The sequence below is a fragment of the Hemitrygon akajei genome, chromosome 6 (assembly GCF_048418815.1).
Source record: "Hemitrygon akajei chromosome 6, sHemAka1.3, whole genome shotgun sequence".
In the NCBI taxonomy this organism is placed as follows: domain Eukaryota; kingdom Metazoa; phylum Chordata; class Chondrichthyes; order Myliobatiformes; family Dasyatidae; genus Hemitrygon; species Hemitrygon akajei.
The window spans coordinates 124009646-124033674 of record NC_133129.1 but is presented as its reverse complement, the minus strand read 5'-3'; the positions used below and the strand labels follow the sequence as shown (position 1 = coordinate 124033674).

Below are 24029 nucleotides of genomic sequence, written 5' to 3'. Positions count from 1 at the left end.
TTACTGGCCTTTTAAGAACAGATGAAAGATTAGGAAGGGGAACACATAACTATGTGCCCATGAGGCTTTCTTTTACTGAGTTACACTTGACATAAAGGCTGGAGATGTACCGGTAGAGGAATTTGTGTTCTCAATGTCTCTGAGGTGAACTGGCGGCTTTCAGAACTCTCTCCTAAGTGACTGCTCCGGCCAGCTGGACAACATCCATTAACAGGCTACATAGCTTAGTAAGAGCTCTCCCTCCATTACCGTCGCACTTATCCCTTCCGGCCACCCACTGAGGCCCAGGAAAGGGCGGGAGGCTGTTCTAAATGAACAGAGCAAGTCAACATTTTATTCTGCAGGCCAGTGCAGAAAACAACTTTCAAAATAAATTTTGTTTCAAAGAGAAGTACCAACATTATGTTTATTAAATTTACCCTGTCCCATGTAAAGTTTATAGAAATGTAAATACAGTTCTTAGCTTGGAAACTATTTGCAGTTTTCTATCTAAAGCCAAAGTGATTGAAGAGATCCTTAGGGGAGAAATATCAACTTCCAAGCAGCTTTAAGAGTTCTGTTGAAGTGCCAGTGCAAACTAATTATTAGTGTAACACAGGAAGTACCAGAAACATTTTCTACAGCCCTGATAAGTTAAATATAATGAATTATAATGGCCAAATTGGACATTTTCAGTAATTCATTCTTGATATGATCACAGTTTTTAAGTTGAAGGACAAACCCCACCCTTATAAAAGATGTTAAGGTTATAATTACAATATGAATTTCCAATTCTTTCCTCAATTGTTTTATTCTGAAATCCCTTCCAAAGTCATTATGGTACCATGTAAATCATCCCAAAATTAAAGTAATTTGCAAACCTTTATAAAATTCTAAGATAAATTAATGCATTCTGCTTCAATAATTGTGCAAGTTAGAGACACCGGATGGTATCATTTACTGTACCTGCCAGGAAGAACTCACTTCTTGTCGGGCTAATTAAATGTTTTCTGTGTGTACACTTTTGCAGGTTGAAAAACTACTCAGAGGCTTGTATTGCCTTTGCTTTGAAGCAAATGGCACTTTCCAGACATGCTTCACCTTTCTCCTCAGAGTAACAGGATTTCTTTTGTCACATACCCAAGGATTGTGTCAGGCAGGAATTAATTTGCTTTAATTCAAGACAAATGATTGACAGGTGACAAACAACCACCCTGCAGAGTTTTGCTGCTGCTTTTCTTTAATCCTGGAGCCCCACCCTAGTAGTCTATAACAAAGAAATAGATCTCCTTCTTGGCCCACTCTACTGCCCCTGCCAACCCAGCACCTCCAAACTCTTCATACTGGCAGGCAAACTCCACACGGTTTCCAAGAACAAACACTGAAAAAGAGCCACTTCCTGAACAACTGTTCAGCCATCTATTTATTTCTCCTTGTGGTTTCTTGGTTCAGGGCTGGTTGTAATAAAACTAAAGTGTGTGCCCAGGAGTTACAATGCCATCTGGAACACTTTGGGCTCTGTGTAAGGAAGCAGAAGCTACCATTGTACAAAGCACCTACACAGCTTATACCCTTAAACTCCACCCCCAGAACTATACTCAACCGACAAAGAAGGTAGTCAAGGCTTCACTGTGGCCTGGCACTAGAGCCATATTTTTCTCAACAGGCTTTTTATCAAACTACTGTTCCCTAATGCTGATTTTTCACCGTTTCCAATGGTTGCTATGGAGATCATACAAGAGAGGCTTATGATGCAGTGAATACTTACAATTTACATGCCAGCCTAAATTTGGGCCTACAATGAATCTTCTCACACAGAGGTGGAGATTTTAGCGCCTTGCCAGTAATTAAATTGGTTCTCCACCAGAACCCGTTGCTTCTAGAGGCAATAGAAGCCAGTTGTGAATGTACTTACGCGGTGAAGCACCCCACTGTTCCTTCCATAAGATGGGACAGCAAGGATTAATGACTTTGAAAGTTTTGCAGGCCTTCTCTGCAGCCTGGTGCTGTGATGCACTAATGTACACCACCCCCCTTCCCCCTGCATCGTTCAACATAAGTGGGTTCTCTGACAACAGAGTTCACTACTTCAGACAGAAATTAAAGTGAAAGGTCTTGTTTGCAGGCAAAGTTTGAAACCGTCTGCTGAGGTGAGGCACCTCCCTGGTAATCAGCACTGGTTGCAAAGTCTAAGAAATGACTTAGAACATGTGTAAGATGGGAATTGCATTTCGCACCTTTTAGGACCACTACTCCTCAAGTTCTTTAGAAACAGAATTGTAGGTTGTGTGGTCATTTTGCAGTGTTCAATACAATGGCAATCTTTCACCAACAGGAAGACAATAATGAGTAGAATCAATTAGTTTTGTTACTTTATGAATGGATATAGTTGTTGCTGGTCATTGGAGCTGAAGTTTAATGATTGAGGGGAACAGGGCGCACATGGCGCACTCTTTGATGTCCAACCCTCCAGCAAAGATTGTAAAATATCAGGCTATCTGCTTGTGTGTGTGAGTGTGAATGTGAGGGAGCGGGGAGAGGGAGAGAGAAACATTTGTTGCTTATAATATTGTTATATACACTAACGGCCTGAAAATGAATGATGGAATGTGCAATTTTACAAACGACAGGAAAATTGGCAGCATTGTTGATGTGTGTGAAATGACACATCTGTGTATTCCTGCAGGAATATGCGTTACTGTGAATGTGCATGTGCACTTCCATACGTAAGTTTATGAACCTGTAGTCTCATATAAGAGTTCCTTATAATTATTAACCAATATGCTTTCTCAGTATGCTTTCTGTAAGTTTTCATTTGGTGGATTGGACTTTTTACCAGAGGTTCTGTCATATCTTATTTTCTAGTTGGAAACTCAGGGAGGGGTATTGTGCGTTTCTGAACTAATTACCAATGAAAAGAAGGAGATATTACTCATATTAAAGGTGGAAAAGGCATTGATGAGGCATACCCAAGATCCTATGGGAGATAAGGGAACAGCTCTGACAGTGTTTTTCAAATCTTCTTTGGCCAGATGACTGGACTGTAAATGTGGGAATTTTATTCAAGAGAGACAGCATGGTTACCTGGCAAATCTAATACGTGGTGGGCAAAATGGAAAAAAATTATGAGGGATAGGATTAATCTGCATTCGAATTGTTAAGGATTTATTTAGGATAATCAGCAAAGCTTTGTTATGGTGATATCTCTGAAGGTATTGAAAAGGTAACTAAAAATGTTTTTAAGAGTAGTGTGGTCTACCTGAACTTCAGTAAGGCTTATAGCTAGTTCCCACATGGGAGACTGGTCCAAATGATAAAAGTCCATGGGATCCAGGGAAATCTGACAAATGAGATCTTAAACTGGTTAGGTGAAAAGAGGCAGAGAGTGATAGTTGAGAGCTGAACTTGCAACTGAAAATATGTGCTCAGTGGTAACCCACAGGAAATGGTGAAGGGATCCTTGCTATTGATTGGATACATTAACAATATGAATGTAAATACAGGATTTTGCAGATGACATGAACACTCTTGATGGGATAGTCATTGGCTATTGAATGATATCGATGATTTGGTAAGATGGACAGAACAATGGGCAGCAGATGGAATTTAATCATGAGAAGTGCACAGTTGATAGACTTTGGGAGGACCAATCAGCTTAGGGTGTACACAATGCACAGTAAGAACTTCGGAGGCACTGAGTAACAGAGAGACCTGAGCGTACATGTCCATGGATTCCCGACAGCTAGAAAAGGCAACTTTTAACACTTTGGATCTGACACAAAACACAGTATCTACCAAAAGTTGGTAATCCCTGTCCTCCTCTGTGCTTCCGAAACCCAGGCTACCTACTACAGGCATCTGCAGACATTGGAAAACTATCACCAAATACAAATTCATGGGTGCAAGAATGCTGGCAGGAATCCAATGAGTTCCCAATGAAAAAAGCAAAGTTGGGCAAATGTAAAAGGGGTTGCTGATTTGCTAACATTCTTTTCCTACTACCACCTAAGGTAAAGTTCATACCTATAATCCCTCAGAGTATGCATTTAGTAACATACACTCAGTGGCCACTTCATTAGGTACAATTGTACACCTGCTCATTAGTGAAAATATCGAATCAGCCAATGTGTGGCAGCAACACAGTCAGTTGGTTCAGTAGTTGTTTAGACCAAACATCAAAATGGTGAAGAAATGTGATCTAAGTGACTTTGACCATGGAATGATTGTTGGTGCCAGACAGGGTGGTTTGAGTATCTCAGAAACTGCTGATCGCTTACAAGTTTCACACACAACAATGGATGGGCTACAGCATTAGAAGACCACAAACATACACACAGTGGCCACTTTGTTGGGTACAGCAGCTACCTAAAGTGGTCACCGAGTGTAAATGGCACAGCAGTTGGTTCTGCTCTCAGACAGTGTTGATATTGGTCAAAGTGGTATTCAGGCAATGTGTTTTACTAGTGATATAGTGCAGAAAAAGGCCTCCAGCCCCACGACCCGCTCCCAGCAAACCACCTATTTAACCCAAGCCTAATCAAAGGACACTTTACAATGACCAATTAACCGACGAAATGGAACGTGGAATGTGGGAGGAAACCAGAGCACTCAGAGGAAACCCTCACACTCACGGGAAGAATGTACAAACTCATAGAAAAAAAAATAGAAAATAGGTGCAGGAGTAGGCCATTCGGCCCTTTGAGCCTGCACCACCATTCAGTATGATCATGGCTGATCATCCAATTCAGAACCCTGTACCTGCCTTCTCTCCATACCCCCTGATCCCTTTAGCCACAAGGGCCATATCTAACTTCCTCTTAAATATAACCAATGAACCGGCCTCAACAGTTTCCTGTGGCAGAGAATTCCACAGATTCACCACTCTCTGTGTGAAGAAGTTTTTCCTCATCTCGGTCCTAAAAGGCTTCCCCTTTATCCTTAAACTGTGACCCCTTGTTCTGGACTTCCCCAACATCAGAAACAATCTTCCTGCATCTAGCCTGTCCAATCCCTTTAGAATTTTATACGTTTCAATAAAATCCTCCCTCAATCTTCTAAATTCCAGTGAGTATAAGCCTAGTCGATCCAGTCTTTCTTCATATGAAGGTCCTGCCATCCCAGGAATCAATCTGGTGAACCTTCTTTGTACTCCCTCTATGGCAAGAATGTCTTTCCTCAGATTAGGGGACCAAAACTGCACACAATATTCTAGGTGCGGTCTCACCAAGGCCTTGTACAACTGCAGTAGAACCTCCCTGCTCCTGTACTCAAATCCTTTTGCTATGAATGCCAACATACCATTTGCCTTTTTCACCGCCTGCTGTACCTGCATGCCCACCTTCAATGACTGGTGTACAATGACACCCAGGTCTCGTTGCATCTCCCCTTTTCCTAATCGGCCACCGTTCAGATAATAATCTGTTTTCCTGTTCTTGCAGCCAAAGTGGATAACCTCACATTTATCCACATTAAATTGCATCTGCCATGAATTTGCCCACTCACCTAACCTATCCAAGACACCCTGCATCCTCTTAGCATCCTCCTCACAGCTAACACCGCCGCCCAGCTTCGTGTCATCCACAAACTTGGAGATGCTGCATTTAATTTCCTCGTCTAAATCTAATTTATAATATAATTTAATTTATATTGTAAACAACTGGGGTCCCAGCACTGAGCCTTGCGGTACCCCACTAGTCACTGCCTGCCATTCTGAAAAGGTCCCATTTACTCCCACTCTTTGCTTCCTGTCTGCCAACCAATTCTCTATCCACATCAATACCACACCCCCAATACCGTGTGCTTTAAGTTTGCACACTAATCTCCTGTGTGGGACCTTGTCAAAAGCCTTTTGAAAATCTAAATATACCACATCCACTGGCTCTCCCCTATCCACTCTACTAGTTACATCTTCAAAAAATTCTATAAGATTCGTCAGACATGATTTTCCTTTCACAAATCCATGCTGACTTTGTCCGATGATTTCACCTCTTTCCAAATGTGCTGTTATCACATCTTTGATAACCAACTCTAGCATTTTCCCCACCACCGATGTCAGACTAACCGGTCTATAATTCCCCGGTTTCTCTCTCCCTCCTTTTTTAAAAAGTGGGGTTACATTAGTCACCCTCCAATCCAGAATCTAAGGAGTTTTGAAAAATTATCACTAATGCATCCACTATTTCTTGGGCTACTTCCTTAAGCACGCTGGGATGCAGACCATCTGGCCCTGGGGATTTATCTGCCTTTAATCCCTTCAATTTACCTAACACCACTTCCCTACTAACATGTATTTCCCTCAGTTCCTCCATCTCACTAGACCCTCGGTCCCTTACTATTTCCAGATGATTATTTATGTCCTCCTTAGTGAAGACAGAACCAAAGTAGTTATTCACTTACACTTACAGAGAACAGCAGGAATGAACTGCAAACTGTAACAACCCCCCCCCCCCCCCGCCCCCAAACCGTGATGCCTCTGTTGCAAAGTCTCTAGATAACTACGGTTCATTTTGCGTTTCTTGCTGGGGTTTAGGCAGTTTATGTTTTTCTTTGCTTGTAATCTTATAGAATGGCATTGTATGGACCAAAGCAGCCTGCTCTTGCTTTACTAAAGATGAGGGCACATGGGTGCTGTGTTTGTGATACAAGTTTGAATCATCATATGCAAATAAGAGCATTATTAAAGGCAAGGGTTGAAATTAATAGCCACTCACACTATTTGAACACTGAAGAATCAGGTGATGGTAACAGTTTAACCACTAGCTTTCCCTCTCAGTTTTGTGTTGCATTACCTGCCTTTCACTGCATCACTTATAAAATTCCCTTCCAGTGTGTCCGTGGACACGTCCCTAAGGCTTTTTCTTTAGTTATTTGTTTTTCTGACAGGCCATTGTGGCGTGCCTTTGGGCCAGAATGGAGTGAGTACTGGGCCCTACCGGCTACTTGAACTAATCAGGGTACACACAAGGTGTTGCAGGAGTGGCTCTATCATTCAATGTCAGCCTCTGGGCCTGAGCGAATAAGCTTCACATTGGCAGGGTGAATAAAAACCAGGACAGGTTGAAATGCTGCATGACAGCCTGCAGTAAATATGATGACATTTGCTGTGTTAAGGGATTACCACATGTTGAAGCCTAGCAAAATGCATCAAAATTGGTTTGATCTTTAACCCAATGACACTTTGCCCTTATCTGACAGGTAAAAAGGTACTTCACAGACAGCAATGATTTTAGGTATGCTAACCGGTGGAATCCACTTAAAGATTAGTGTTTATGAGGAGGTGACACTGAAGGATCAGTTCTCCCAATCATTACCACCTGGTAGGTTATTAGTAACATGACTAGTACAGATTCCAGATGGTGAATTTTTCTCTCTCTCACTTCATTTTAAAAACTACATCTGGCAATTTCTCCCCTAATAACAGTTCCCAACTAATTTCAGAATGCTCCTCACAATATTTACCTCCTCAACTGACAGCTGTAGTCGTATTTTATAAAGTATAGTTGTCAACTTGGGAGACAGGCTTGTCTGGGTGAATTTAAATGCCGTTGTTTGGTTCCAATGGAATCCATCAGTTTATTGCACGGTTTGTCAGTGGGGTATGCACAATCTCTTCTGCTTGTGCCCCCTCAACAACCTCCTCTCCCACCTTATGTTTACGTTAGATCAGTTGTCTTGTACAAAGACATTTGTTTCCAAGAGGACAGCCTTTACATTCTCCAGTGCTGTACTGTTAATGGAGGATATATTCAACTATATTTTATTTATAATGTATATTGCTACTTTTTTTGCTGTGAATTAAGATCAGGTCTAGATTACAGTCTGCAAAGTATTTGAAATGATCTGTCACAAATATCATCTGGGCAGCCAACTCCAAATCCATTCCCTGCTGTTATAACCCCATCACAATTGAATCTCTTCACTGTTAACAGCACAACGTGTCTTTTCCACCAAAAAAAAATGACAGCTTACAAAGCTTTTTCTTTCCCCATGGAAACCTATTGCTGGTGGTCCTGTGGGTTATGAAGTAATCAAAATCAGACTCATATCTCATGAAGTTTCTAATGTTAGCCTCAAATTGAAGCTGGAGGGAAAATCTGAACTGAAGTTGCCTGACTTGCGATAATGAGAAGTGGCAGAAGACACAGAGATAGTCAAGATGAAGGAGAAAAGTGACTAACAGACATTAAGAGCAGGGAAGGAGGATTATTCCAGGCCTGCACTTTATACATCTTCCTAGTAATTACCCAAGAGTGGAATTATTAGGAGACTGGGACAGGTCACCTGAGTGAAGAAATGGTAGTCAAAATGGCGCTGCGGTGCAAAGCTCATTATTGTTGTGGTTCAGACTCAGTTATTTATTTAGATTGATAAGGATGGTTTTGGGCAACAGCAGGGGGAGTTAGGGGTCAGGGAGGGGTTTGGGGTTTAGAGCCAGGGATTGGGAGAGTTAGAGGAAGTAAATGAAGAGACTTGGTAGGAGTTCAAGTTCAGGTTGGAGCTCTGCACAATGGAACGTCTGTGATCCCAGAGGTCAAAGACAAAGGTCAGTTGGTGCTGACTAGACCAGTGGTGTCCAGGTTGGTGGTTCAGAGGTCCGTATGGGCAGCGAGTCCCAGGTATGGGAAAGAGTCACGAAGGCTAGTGAATGACCACAGGTCATCAGGGTCAGAGCCCAGGCAATTCCAGAAGTTGAGGCCCGAAGGTCAAACCCATGATTGGCGAGTCCTGGGGTTGATGGAGGGCAAAACCAAAGGTCATAGTCCAGAGGTGGAAGCCTGAAGGTTGAAGACCTAAGCTGATGAGTCTGGAAGTACAGGTACAAAGGAGTCATGAGGGCCCGGGTCACTGGGGTCACAGATCTGTGCAAATCCAGAAGTCAAGACTTGAGAGTCAAACTCGTGGCTGGTGAGCCCTGCAGTCTAGGCCCAAAAGTCAAACCTGTGATCAGCGAATCCTGTGGTAAAGTCCGAGGTTGGGGTCTCGATACTTATGAGTCTAAGATTAAGGAGCCCAGGAATGGAGGCCTGCGTGTACGTGTGTGTGGGTGGGAAAGGGGCTTTCTTTTTGCTGTTATCATCTTGTTCTGCTTTGTTATTGCTGCTGCCTCTTGTGTTCTGCTGAACATTGTGAGCAAGTTATTTTGGCGTTGGAATGTGTGGCAACACTTGCACATCTTGGGGTGTGTTAGCTGTTCACACAGCTGAAACATTTCACTGGAAGTCTGACGTACATGTGATAAATAAATCCAAATCTGAACCACAGCGAGTCAAGAACATTCAAAATATTTTTCTTGTAGATGTGCAGATAACAAAGGAATACTAATCCATTGAATAAAACAGAGACATCAGAAAAGGTAACCAAACAAATCCTAACTTGTCGTCATCATCTACCTCCTCAGTTTCTGCCTCTCCCAACTGTGAGTGAAGTTCAACACCTACCAGTTTGGTATTTTCTCCCCTTCCTCTACTGCAATCAATAAAATTGATAATGTACCTACAAACCTGTACGGGGATTGTACGTCAGGGTATCAGAATGTGATTTTCCCTGTTAACTTCCTGTCTTCATGGCTGGGGAAATCTCGGCCTGGCGGTAGTATCAGTGACATAAGCATCTCAGAATGGAGGGGTAGGGAACAAGTAAATTCCAATTTGGGATTCAGAGAGAAAGTGACCTGGTTTAAATATCTGTAAATTGATACTTTCATCAGTAGTTTGCTTCAATGCCTCTGCTGGGAATTTTACCTGCCACCGTAGCTGGTGGTAAATCTGAACTGATTGGCTCTGGAATAATATGGAAAACAAGCAAAATCCAAATAATATGGATTCAGATTTGCCCACAGAACACATACCAAAAGAGCATGGACCAAGAGCAACCAACGAGCATATAAATATCAACGGGGGGAACATTAGCTACAACAGTTGGAGAATAAGCAAAATTATTCATTACTTATACCTTGAAGTTCTGCAGGGTTCAGTTGAGATCTTGCAACCACAAACTGCTTATACTGGCTTTAAATAATTGGTAAATTATGTTTCCCTTACTACATTCATTGCCTCATATTTCTTGGTATGTTGATAAGTTGCACATTATCCTTGCAGAGAACTCTAGAATCAACTGCTCTAGGTTACTCGCCCCCCTGTCTACCCAACCCTCTTCAATTGCTTCAAGACTGAGCCCCGTTATTGGCCTGAAGTCAGAGCAGTATTGCAGGGATGAACTGTTAGGCAATTAAGTGTGGTTCACATAGGATATTTTACAGTATTATTGATTAATAATCAAATTTCCTTGTAACTTAGAATAAAATACTTTGCAATCTGAGAAGTAGAAACAAAAGGTGCCAATTTTGGCCTTTGAGGGACTAAGTTAACCAGGGGTGACAAAGTACACCTCTGAAGCTAAAACATACTACAGGGAAGAAGGTCTCATTAACTTTAGTACATAAGAATGCTAAGGAAAATGAGCTGTCAATAAGATTGATCTTCAAAGAATTTGAGATGAGTTAGGTCTGGAATCTTTGTTTGATATAAGGTAAACAACAGTGATTGCTTATGTGAATTGACCATTTTTAAGGGATGTGGGAAATTCATGGCTCTTAGCTATGTCATGTAGGATTAACAAGGCAGATTGCACTGTAAAGCAACATGGTTTATAATAGTAAATGGAGCACCAAAAATTTAGAAGTTGAAATCCTAATTCCTGCAAAATTAAGTCAATCGCGTGTGCCCCCATGAGGCAAATGGGCCTGGTCCTGAGAATGTAATGAAGAGGCAAGGTCCAAGTCTGAGAGCGAGGAACAATCTGAGGGTTGGATGATTTAAGCACTGGGCCAGATTGAAAAGGGCAGTGCGTTGGGGCCGGAGGCAAGGGATGGGGTGGTTCAGCTCACTGCTCTGCAAGATTTACTCATCTCTGCACTGAACTGAGGCCGTGGCCTGCAACTAACAGGCTACTGGATCGGCTGCAGTGACGACTGGCTTCATAGCCATGGACTCACTTTTGTGAATTTCAGTTGTTTGCACAGATTGTTTTTTCCCCTGCATATGGGGAATTTGACAGTCTTTTTAAATGGGTTGTATTGGGTTTCTTAGTTTTGTGTCTGCCTGTAAAGAGATGAATCTCAAGGTTGTATGTAGCACACATATTTTGATAATAAATAAATTTACTTTGAATACTCCACTAGTTTACACTGGTACAAACTGATGGATTCAACTGGATGTAAACCAAATTCACTCACACAAGCCTGTCTCCACAGCTAGCAACTATCCCTTTCAAATTATGACTGTCACATGACTAGTGCTACAGTTTAATATGCCTCTGAAAACACTTTGCCAAAGAGACTCCAAAAGGACATTGCCCAGATCCATCTCACCATATGAACCTAAATCCTCTGTGATTTAAACACTGCTGTGAACAGAAACATGATGGAGGAAGGTGGAGGCAGTGGTAATCCCAAGGTCAGCGTTCAGGGCACTGATTTTCCTTAAGTCTATCAGCAACTTGGATTCAGGTGTACAAGACAATTTCAGAGTTTCCAGATAACACAAAACCTGACAGCAAAATATACAGTGAGGAGGATTGTGGTAGATACTGAAGACTTACACAGGTTGTTGAATTGGGTAGGCCCATATGGAACACAATTTAATGCAAAAACTATAAAGTAATATAGTTTGTAAGGAAAAGTTGGGACAGGCACAGCTCTAAAGAGGGTGAAGAATCAGAGAGCTGGTGTGTATGTTTTTAATATTAAAAGGATGCAGAGCAAGGTGAGGAAGTGGGGAAATAGTATCTGGAATATAGCGCAAACAGTACAAAAGTAAGCAAATTGCGATAAAGCTCTTTGAGAAACCTGGATCAAGCAAAAGTTGAATGATGCATCCGGTTCTCTGCACTGTATTTATAAATTAAGGCTTTGCAGAAGGAATCGTAATATAAAAAGCACTTTACTAGAACGGTTCCTGGTAGGTGGCCTTAAGTAAGCTCCGTGGAAAAGCTTGGGAGGTTGGGATTGTTTGCTTTTGGGCAGAGAAAGTTGAGAGGAGATGTTCAGAATAACACTGGGTTTAGGCAAAAGAGACAGCGCGGTCCTATTCCCGTTGTTGGAAGCTGATAGATAATTGATAAGGGAACCAAAGGTGGGACAAGGAAAAACATTCTTCGTGGTGTGTGCTGAGCAAATCAGTGGCAGATGAGGAGTGAGTCATGGCTTTGCAGTAGGGAGCTGGATTGGAATTTGAATAGGTTGTTGGGGTGAACAGCAATCTCCTGAAGTCAGCTGCGTTCCTTTACACCGAACTGGAGCTAATTTGAAAACCAAGTGGACTTCTGTGTTGTTACCACACCATGGTGGTCCAGGTATTAATTATGAGAAGCTTGTGGTACAACCAGAAGAGGTTCTCTGTCATCCGTGACAAAGATCGGGGATCTTGCACTATGCTGCCATGGTAACTGTTCTGATTCAGTAATGTAATCGTTAACTGACACAGATAATAAACACTGGCTCATGGCTGTTGTACTCGTCTAGAGAATAAACAAGATATGTAAATCGATGATTAATGGGAACATAGTCAGGATTTCGTATTACAGTCAGCCCTCCTTATCCGCGGGTTCCGCATGCGCGGATTCAATCAACCGCGGATTGGGAAAACCTGGAAGTTCTCTCTCCAGCACTCGTTGTTTGAGCATGTACAGACTATTTTTTCTTGTCATTGTTCCCTAAACAATACAGTACAACAACTGTTTACATAGCATTTACATTGTGTTAGGTATTATAAGTAATGTAGAGATGATTTGAAAGTACAGGCAGTCCCTGGGTTATGAACGAGTTCCGTTCCTGAGTCCGTCTTTAAGTCGGATTTGAAGTCGGAACGGGTACATCCGGTATTATGTAGTGTCAGTTAGTCAAACGTTTGTTTTAGTATATAGTACACATTTTACCTTCTGTGCATATAAACACTTAAGAAACATATGTATTTCAATAATTATTAAACCACTGCGTTGCTTAGTAATAACTGTAGCTTTCATCGGGGCAGGATCTTTCAAATGCTCCATTAAAATTGTTCTGATCATTGACCGACTGTAGTCTAATGCTTTTCCAATGACCAATGGCATTTCACCTCTTTCCAATCGCTTTATTACTTCCACTTTATTTTCAATCGTGATCGTGATTATTTTCGTGAACAGAAACACCACGGATTCAGAGCTCTGCTGGGTCCTAAAGTCCACCGCACTGAGACAGGTTAAATAAGGGACTTGAGCATCTGTGTTTTTTGGTATCCGCGGGGGGTCCTGAAACCAACCCCCCGCGGATAAGGAGGGCCGACTGTATTAGTTTTTCCATTTCAACAGGGCTGAGAACTACAGATGAGTCATTAAGCCAGATGCTTTGAATTCACTCCTAGAAAGGAGGCAATGTGAAGTCACTGCTACATAGTGATGTCCTCCTCACCGCCACTGCAACAAAGCAAATACAAACCTGTAAATCTGTCTTCATTAGGGATGCCCCAGCTTCTACTAGAAAATGGCAGATGGTTCGATGTCGGAGTGCAGCTGCTTTGTGCAGGACAGTCTCTCCACTGCAAACAGAAATCACATATCCAACACAATAGTTAGCAGCCAAGGCTCCCAACACAGCACTTTGCATAATTTCAGTAACAAATGTACACTGTAAAAATAAATTGGGACTCCTATGCTTAAAAAAGAAATTTCCTTTGGAGATGTTAAAAGACTTCTGTTCCTTTCCCATCACTTGATTGTCCTGGGCTATAAGCCCGACCCGAGGAGCACAGGACAGCGATGCGGCAGGGAGTGCTGCTGCTCTCTACACTCCAGACCTGACCTCTGGTGTGATCTGCGAGCAGTGTACATGTTCTGCCTGTGATCATGTGGCTTTCCCCGGAGCACAAAAGCTTCCACCCACATTGCTAGTAGGTTAAATAGCTACTGCAAACTGTGCTTAGTGAAGTAATAATTGGGGAGTTGGGTAGGAGAGAGAGAGTAGGTTACAGGGAAATACATTGGGGAAAGGGGCTGATGTGAATGCTCTGAAAGCTCAGTAGGCCAAATAATCTCCTTACGCCTCATTAGACAAATATTATAATATGGGGAAGCCCATAGAGACTTTGACTAACACTTTGATCAGGTTCTCAGAAGCATGATGTACATTGAAGCTTTAAAGTGGGACCTTTGTACTTTGATATTTTTTCTTAGGAGGTATTAAAACCTCCTCTCCTTTTCCTAGTCATGAGCCATAACCATGGTTACTCAGCAGAGTTGCCATCCTTCTGTCAGTGGCTGCCATGTTCCTGCAACAGGAACTTAGCAGTGAAGAGAAACAGACAGGAAGGATTGGTGCTCTGTTCTACTGGTTTTAGTATCCCAGCATGTCAAAACAACATTCAGCATCCTTCTCTTGGTTAGACAGCATCCGTCATCCAAAATCCAGCTTGGGCAAATTGGTAACAAAACAACGGAGTTATGTTTCAACTTGGGTGGAAGCAAGGGATTGAATCGTGTGGGCAGTGACTGGAAGAGTATTTTTTGCCAATAGCACCCCAAGTTTGGGGCAACAAAGTACTGTAAATGAGGCAGCAGCCTTTACTTCGATTGTAGCCCAGTCATTAGGTCGAGTCTGAAAACAGGCACTTTGCATGCCTCAAGTGGTCAGAGTAACCATGTGAAGTAGGAGTTGCCAGCTCATTATAATGAGGCAGGCGTACAGCTGCAGAGTCTGTGTTATTCACTGGCTGCACGCCTGCTCTGGGGGCATGGGAAATCAGCCTTGACTGACCCTCATAAAATGCAGCCAGCACTTCTTAAAGCAGAGCAGCACCATAGGTGCAGACAGCAAAAAACCTTATATGAAGTGATGACTGTTAGGCCTTCATTCAGAGTCCCAGGGGGCAAAAAGCCCTGTTCTCCAGAGATGGGGTAGTCCTCTAAGAAACACCACCCTTCTTAGTCAAGAATTTGAACTGAAGATCAATGCTAATACTTAGCTACCAAGACTTGGCTGTAAAGCCAAATTTAAAAAAAACTTACAAGAATTACAAAACTTGCAAGGTAAGAGATTTTCTCCCTCCTTATGTTTGGTCTATGTCACGTTGCTATAGTTACTTCGCCAAACTTCGTTCTATTTCCTCCATTCCCTCTGGAGACATAACCATCCAACAACTAAATTAGCTGACAGAGGCTTAGCGACTTACGCCACATGTATCTTGGAGACTATTTTGAAAGCAGGTATATCTTGGATGTTTATAATGCAATTAACATCGTAAAACATCCCATGGCACTTCACAGCTGTGAGTTAAATTTGATGTGAAATCACACAGGCAGGTGTTCGGATGGGTGACCCTTGTTCAGGTAATATCTTTTAAAGAGGGTCTTAGGGAAGTAGAAGTGTAAGGAAGGGAATTTCAGATTTTGGGCACAGTCAGCTGGAAACTTACTTATGGTTGGGTAAATGATCCCACTATTTATTAGTTATCCAGTATTTAGCCCAGTATTATATACTGATGAGACAGATTCCTCTTTCTACCAGACTTCAGTTATTATGTGGCAACCCAGCCCAGATCCTTGCACAACCAGATTTTGAATGAACATTGGTTCTTATAAGAGCTATTTTTAACTGGAGTAGAATAGCATTGGTGAACAGTTAGATTGAAATCTTACATGTGATTAAATTGATGGCTTGATGTCCCTATCATCTGCCCTGATTTAATCACTCATACACTGGGGGAAATGAGAGAAGTTTTAGTCCTCTTTATCAATTGAGGCATATCCATTATTAACTCAGATTAAGACTTCAGATTTCAAAGTCTAATCACAACTATGTAAGCTAGTTAATTTTATATTTATTATTTATGGAAACAATATGTCAAAACTTACTTCTCTGTCTCTGTTAAGTCCAAGATCTCTGAAGAGGCTGGTGTAGGGATAGGGTCGGGACAGGGAAGGAAAGATAAATAAGTTAACATCACCAAGGTATTTTTAAAAGCTCACTGAACACATTGATCTTTCCATTTGTAGAGACTCTTCTGGCAATGCAGCATGACATTACCTCACTGCACTGGTTTTGATTAAGTTGTATGTAAATAGTGTAAATACTCTTCACTTCAGATAACATTGCCAACAGAAAATAACACTCTGTGCACAATATATGAATAATTTGAGGCAGAAGATTTGATAAGTGTAGCATTCTATGGGGGAAAAAATCCCGTTACTATAAGATTTTTCGCCAGTGCAGCTTCTTGTCTGGGTCTGTTGTTTATTAACTGACAGATACTGACTGATAAAGACATGACAACCTTTTTTTGTATTATGTGGCAAACAGGCAGGTGGAGCATTAGCTGGATCGTGGTCTTTTTTCACATCAAACAGATCCTGTGTTCGTCTGTACTGATTGTTCAGTATGCTGTATGGCGCCATGTGTACTGTAAACTAATGAGTGTTAATGGATTGCCTGTGTTTCCACCAACTGACTGAAGGAAGAATTAAGTAAGATTTTAAAGGAGAAAAGAAAAGCTATCAGTGGAATTACTAGGGAAGAAGGCCACTTTACAACTGAGGTCTCTGTAGCAAAACAGATTTCAACACACAAGATTTGCCCTGCAGTTGTTAAGCCCCCATACCATTGTCTAGGATGTATTTCACAATCTCTTTGTTTCCCTCACTGACAGCATGATGCAGGAGGGTCCGTCCCAACGAATCGCGCACCAGTAGATTAGCACCTGATTTCTGCAGCACTCGTAACTGTAAAAACAAAATATACACAGTCTGGGTCAGACATTCTGCAGAACGCACTGGAGTTTATGTTGGAATTACTGAGTGCTTTTGCAACTACAGTACATCTCAGAGTGTTTTACAACCAATGAATTGTGTAATAAGTGTAGTCACTTTGGCAGTGTGCCTGCTAGTAATATTGCTAACCAGCCAACCTGTTCCAAGGACAAGAATTCCAGGATATTTGGGATAAACTAATTCTCTTGCGTGAAGTAGTGACCTTAGGCATTTTACATGCACTTGGGGCTAGAGATGGTGTGGAGCCAGCTCTTCCAAGAGATGGCTTACAGATTTGAACCCAGAATGCTCTGATGTAGAAGCAAGAGTGCCATCCATCAAGTCATGCCTGCCCCATGACTTCATACAATGAGCTTCTAAACATTGTCCGTGAGTAGGAAGTGGTTTAATTCAACGTCTGCCAGTGGATTCCAGAACTGTCATTACCAACAGTGTGTCCAATCTGCCTGTCTTTGGGTTTAGTTCAGTGCCTCCTGCTAGTTCCAAAGAATAACACAACCTATACTTAGCCTTCATCCCTTTCTATTTTCATTCATATGGCTTCTCAGTGCTTGGCACAATACTTCACACCCCTGGCATCCTGAGAACCTGAATGAATTGAAGGAAGGCTTCTGATTTTCCTACTGGCTTGCAGCAAGTTACTTTTCTTCTAACTCCTAATCTGCTCGACACTTCCAGAAGATCCAAGGTAGCCTGCAAAGGCTTTGAAAAAGGGGCTCCCACTGAGAAATGCACCCACAGAGCTGGGCTTGAAACGCTTCAGGCAGGTGTTCTGCAACTTTCCGTCACACAGTGCAGCAGCTGGAATATTGCAGTCTGAGAGTGAGTGGCGTTCCTTACCGAGGCCACAATGTTGCTTAATGATCTGAAGAACTTCTGTAGCCTTCGTGCTCCTTACTATTGTGTGATGAATTCAGTCACTGCTTCCTGCTACCCCTCATCACCAACCCCTCCTCCCCTGACTGCCTAGCTTTATCAATAAGTAACTGAAGCAGATGGACACACAATACCGTGCTCAGTGACAATGTACTATGGATGACTTATACAATGTAATTTAAGTATTGCCAATGAATAAGAAGTAGTCTAACTCACAGACTGTCAGTTCCACTATATTCTTTGCCAAGCAAGCCACCTGACTAATGGACAACCCTTACACAGGAACAAGTTCCCATAATATTAAATTCAAAAGTCTGAGGTACCTACGATCATTTCTACAAAGAGCAGAACTCATTTCATCTCTCTCTCTCTCAACATTTAATAATTGTTCTTACTTATCTGTCATACGTGCAACACTGTGGAGGTATGGTTACTGCAGCGAATTATTTCTGAGTATTTTCCAACTTACACACTAAATTGATTTATGGATATCTGTAAAAACAGGACCTGCGTTTGCCTGGGGATTGCCTGCATTCCAGTTGTTTAGTTGGATCCCATAATTTTACAGAAAAACTAAAAACAACAAGGTGTTGAAGAGAAAAGTTCCAGGGTCCAAACACTTATCTTAAACCACCACTTCCTAAATCCAGTTCATCTGGTTAATTCACTTCAGTGCCTTTGGCAGTATCTTTTTCTATGCAAAATGTCACTATATTACACCGGTCTTTATGAAACACACATCAGCTGTGATGTCATCAGGCACCATGGATGCCTACACTTCTTTCACAAAATGAAGGAATGTCAGTGAAGTAATCTTTGGAAACCAGTAAAGATTCACCCCATGACAATCTCTTAATATAAGAGACACAGTTTACACCTATAACCTTTAACAAAAATAAATTTATGCAATCTGTCTGCACAGAAACTTACAAAAGCAATAAACAAATCATTACCTTTCAAAGCTTCTGGATGTACTAAAGGACTTTGTGGTCACTGGGGTAGCTTTGAAAAGTCAAAAAGGAGGAATAGAGAAGACTATTCACTACTTACTGTGTCTCTCTTCAGAAGCTTACAGAAGTTTACTTTTTAAGGAAGTCACCTTCACAACAAAATTAATTCCAGAGTTTTTTACCACCATGCCCTTCCAGAAATCCACTCCACAGCTGTTTCCCACCTCTACTCACAAATTTCCCTTCTGTTTACTCATGTTTATTAGTTCTAGGATCATAGAAACATACAGTGCAGAAACCTACCATCTCAACCTACCTTTCCCGTGCCAACCCTGTTGCCTGTCTATGCTAATCTCATTTGCCTGCATTAGGCCCATATCTGCCCATGCCATTTGTATCCAGATATCTGTCCGAATGCCTTTTAAATGTTGCAGTTTTATTTTCCTCTAGCACCTCAGGTTTGTTCCAGAGAACCATCGTGTTCTAAGTGAAAACTTACCTCTCAGACCACCTTTCAACTTCTCCTCTCTGTTTAAACCTGTGCCCTCTAGTTCTAGATTACCCTGTTCTGGAGAAAAAGTGTCTGTAATCATGCCATAACTTTATAAGGTCATCCTTCCATCTCCAACACTCCAGTGAGAATAAATCCAGCCCTGCAAATCTATCGTTATAACTACAGCCCTGCATTCCAGGCAATATCTGGGTTAATCTCCTCTGCACTCTCTCCACTGCTACCACATCCTTCCTTTAATGAGGCAAACATAATACTCCAAATACACTCCAGCCAATGTTCTGCATGGCTGCAACATCGCATCTGGCTTTTATACTCCATTTGAAATACTGTTACAAGATAACATTTCAAACACTAAAACCTTGAGCCAGACCTTCTCCTCTTCAGCTCCTTTCTGCTTCCCAAACAGATACACATTCCCCATATTTCCTGACCGGCTCAGAAGGTAATGCACCCTTCCGTCTTTGTACATCTTTTTCAACCCACATAAGTAGAAACAATTAAAATAAGTCATACGGATATTTTTTTTTGCAGAATAGGAGTGGTAGCACAAGCCAGGTGGGCTAACTTCTGTGCTTTGATACTGTTAACAAACCTCCAGTATCTTTTTCTTATAAATGTGCTGTAAGAAATCGTCATTGTTATAATTACTTTATAAAGAAAAGGTTGAAAATGAGGACACAAGTTAACAGTAATAATTGTGCAACAAAAGTAAGCATATTTAAGAGCTGGTTCTAAGATTTCCTGAGCGTCAGTTACCACTCAAGGAGATTCTGGAACTTTCTTCTAAATGTTATTTACAATGAAACTCTTCCCTTGAGAATTTCACAAGGCCAGAGTGTACAAATTGTGTTTGTCTGAAGGAAAATGCATCTCTGACAATAAGTTACTTCTTCTTGCCCTTATACTTTAAAGGAAATAATACCTTGCTTTTATGTAATATGTATGTTCCTACAAAAAGAAGTTTTCAACTATTACATTTGGAGGATAATTAATGTAAAACTTGCCCCTGACATTAGTTGAGGATGAAATCAGAGAAGCAAAATAAACCAAAAGCAATTGCAGGAGCTCAAACAGATACGTTTATATGAAGCTTCAAGAAACCTCACCAGTAAATTACACTAGCTTAGAACTCCATTTGGATGTTAAAACAGTGTTCTGCCAGACATGTCTAAACCTATCTCCGTAAACTCCTACAGCACTATAATCTCCTGCAGAGAATAGTAAACTTAGTCAGCTCCATTGTGGGCACTAGCCTCCGTAGCATCCAAGAAAAGGAGTGATGCCTCAAAAAGATGAAGTCCTTCATTAAGGACCACCATCACCCAGGTTGCGCCTTATTCTCATTGCTACCATCAGAAAGGAAGTTACAGGAGCCTGGAGGCACACACTCAACGATTTAGGAGCAGATTCTTCTCCTTTGCCATCCAGTTTCTGAACGGACATTGAACCCATGGACACCACCTCACTGCTTTGTTATTTCTATAGTTGCACTACTTATTTAACTTAACTATTTAACATACAGCGCCTTTAACAAGTATTCACGGATCAACATAAAAAGACTCTTTTGTATCAAAGTACTGCAAAACCAGATCTCTACAAAGTAATCCACATTATTTACAAATATAAGACACAGATTAATAGATTGCTTAAGTATTAACCTGCTTCAAAGCCAGTATTTAGTGGATGCACCTCTGGCAGCAAGTACAGCCTTGAGTCTGTGTGGATCGGTCTCTATCAGCTTTGCACATCTGGACACTGCTCAAGCTCTGTCACATTGCACGGGGATCATGAGTGAACAGCCTTTTCCAAGTCCAGCCACAAATTTTCAATTGGATTGCGGTCTGGACTCTGACTTGGCCACTCCAAGACATTAACTTTGTTGTTTTTAAGCCATCCTGTGTAGCTTTGGCTTTTGCTTGGGGTTATTGTCCTGCTAGAAGACAAATCTTCTCCCAAGTCACAGTTCTCTTGCAGACTGCATCAGGTTTTCCTCCAGGAAGTTCCCTGTATTTTGCTGCATTCATTTTACCCTCTACCTTCACAAGCCTTCCAGGGCCTGCTGCAGTGAAGCATCCCCACAGCACGATGCAGCCACCACCGTGCTTCATGGTTGGGATGGAGTATTTTTGATGATGTGCAGTGTTTGGTTTAATGTAATGACCAAAAAGCTCAATTTTGGTTTCAGACCATAGAACAGCTGACTTCAGAGTCTCCCACATGCCTTCTGGCAAACTCTAGCTGAGATTTTATGAGAGTTTTTTTCAACAGTGGCTTTCTCTTTGCCACTCTCTTATAAAGCTGCGACTGGTGAAGCACCTGGGCAACAGTTGTTGTCTGCACAGTCTCCCCCATCCCAGCCACTGAAGCTTGTAACTCCTCCAGAGTTGCCATATGTCTCTTGGTGGCTTCCCTCACTAGTCCTCTTCTGGTACGATCACTCAATTTTTGAGGATGGCCTACTCTAAGCAGATTTACAGCTCTGCCATATTCTTTCCATTTTTTGATGATTGACTTAACTGTACTCCAAGGGAAATTCAGTGACTTGGAAATTTTCTTGTATCCTGACAAGTGCTTTTCAGTAACTTTTTTGCAGAGTTGCTTGGAGTGTTCTTTTGTCTTCATGATGTAGTTTTTGCCAGGATACTGGCTCACCAGCAGTTGGACCTTCCAGATACAGGTGTATTTTTACTACAATCAATTGAAACACCTTGACTGTACACAGGTCTCCAAAATCAGATCTCCATTTAACTAATTATGTGACTTCTAAAACCAATTGGCTGCACCAGTGATAATTTAGTGTGTCATATTAAAAGGGGTGAATACTTCTGCAATCAATTACTTTTGAGTATTATATTTATAATTAATATAGATCACTTTGTCGAGGTCTATTTTCACTTTGACATGAAAGAGTCATTTTCTATTGATCAGTGTCAAAAAAAAGCCAAATTAAATCCACTGTGATTCAATGTTGTAGAACAATAAAACATGAAAACTTCAAAGAGGGGTGAACACTTTTTATAGGCACTGTATGTAATTCAGTTTTTGCCCTATTATTACCCACTGCATTGTATTGCTGCTGCAAAGACAACAGATTTTATGACATACACTGTTGATATTAAACCTGATTCTGATTCCTCCATTTGCGCCTTCCTGCACATCTGACATCTCCTTTGCCCAACTGTACCTTCAGTTTGGAATTCCTTCCCCGAAAAGGCCCTGTAAAATGTGCCCTTGAATGGCTGCAGAGTTTATCTGATTTGGCAACTTGAGATCCTTCACTATGTTGTAATGGAGCTACATCTTTGAGGCCAAGGGAAGCGATACATAAGCTAAATGGATCAGAAACCCTGATAGCACTGGCTATTATTCAGGTCAGACATTACATTAAGATGGTTAAATATCACTTATGCTTTGTTCTTTATCAAACGTGACGGGCTCTCTGCGGAGTTTGTGGCTTACCTGCTGTAGGTCGTTGTTCTTCACTGCGTGAAGAAGGCTCTCATCTACAAAAGCAAACAGACATCATCATTTAAATAAGGCCACTTTTGTAAGATGGGGAAAAAACTAATACAAGCGGATCATTCACAAAAATATCACCCCAAAGTACTGCTGAGGTCCTACTGATCTCCTGCCATACTCTGTAAAAATGGGAGAAATGCTCTCTTGTCAGTTACTCAGTCCACTCCCTTACCTTTCTAAAAGGTTTCTATTGTGTTCTGGGGGCAGTGGGGAAAGATCAGGGGAATTCAAGGTCCCCCCTTTATATGTTCTGGTCTCTGTGCTATTTGCTATTCCTTGAACAGACATATTTTCTATTACTTGAATACACAAAATGTTGAACTACTGATTTTTTTTCAGATTGGAGTGTTCTGTTAGCGTGGCACTGCAGTGCTCTCACAACACAAAGAATCATAGAGTGGAACAAAGACCGCAGTAGAAATGGGTGGGTGAGGGAGAGCAGGAGTGTATTGTCAGTGAAAGAGAATTTTAAAAAGAATCTCAGGGTGGGATCAGTGTCAGTTGGTTAAGAAATGACATTAGGCCATCTATTCATTACACTGCCACCAATGAGGTCTCGTCACTAGAGAGCGGGTTGTTTACTGTACTGTTTAGACAATAGACAATAGGTGCAGGAGTAGGCCATTTGGCCCTTCGAGCCAGCACCACCATTCACTGTGATCATGGCTGATCATACACAACCAATACCCCGTCCCTGCCTGCTCCCCATACCCCTTGACTCCGCTATCTTTAAGAGCTCTATCTAACTCTTTACCTGTGCTGCACACTGCATGCATTTTGAATTATATTGTATTAACTTACTTACGGTAATAATTTGTTTTGCCTGCTGTGTGCGATATGTGTTTTGTGAGTGCTCCCCGGTCGGGAGGAAGTAGGTTGTATAGTACGTATAGTCAGAAGACAATACATTTGAAATTGAACTTGAAATGAGGTTGGAGAGATTGAGAAAAGGCTTAGGAAGTGAATGACAGGGATTAGAGAGGGGGCAGAGTGGAATACGGGGCGAAGAACTTGAATAGCCAATAAGTATGTGAAAAACCAAGAGGGAATTCTGCAAGGACATTAAAACGTACCATGAAAGAGGAAGAGGTTTATGATATAGGTACAATGTTAAAGAACATACATTTTATGCATATTCTGACTTAATAATATAAATAAGATGAACATAAGTGTGCAATAGATCACAGATTGCTTAATGTACACAGGCAACATACAGAAATACTGAAGATACTCAGCAGGTTATGAAAAATATGCAGAACACTAAATAGTCACAAAGACAAAAAAAAACTGCAAATGGGTTATCCATGAAGGAAAACATTATTACAAATTCCATTTAAGAGGCAGCTGGGAAGAGAGAAACAAAGTTAATATTTTATTTCAATGACCTTTCATCAGAT

The 24029-nt window shown here is 41.4% G+C and overlaps 1 protein-coding gene across 3 annotated transcripts in view; it reads right to left on the bottom strand.

The window, feature by feature from the left end:
• Positions 1-24029, bottom strand: part of dgkza (diacylglycerol kinase, zeta a) — a 463144-nt gene that overhangs the window by 4971 nt on the left and 434144 nt on the right. For all 3 annotated transcript variants that reach the window (XM_073049180.1, XM_073049179.1, XM_073049178.1), the window contains exons 31-34: positions 22573-22616; positions 16605-16725; positions 15862-15898; positions 13451-13550 (exon numbers count right to left, since the gene is read on the bottom strand). In XM_073049180.1, coding sequence (XP_072905281.1) covers positions 13451-13550; positions 15862-15898; positions 16605-16725; positions 22573-22616 — 302 coding nt within the window. The remainder of the gene's footprint in view (positions 1-13450; positions 13551-15861; positions 15899-16604; positions 16726-22572; positions 22617-24029) is intronic.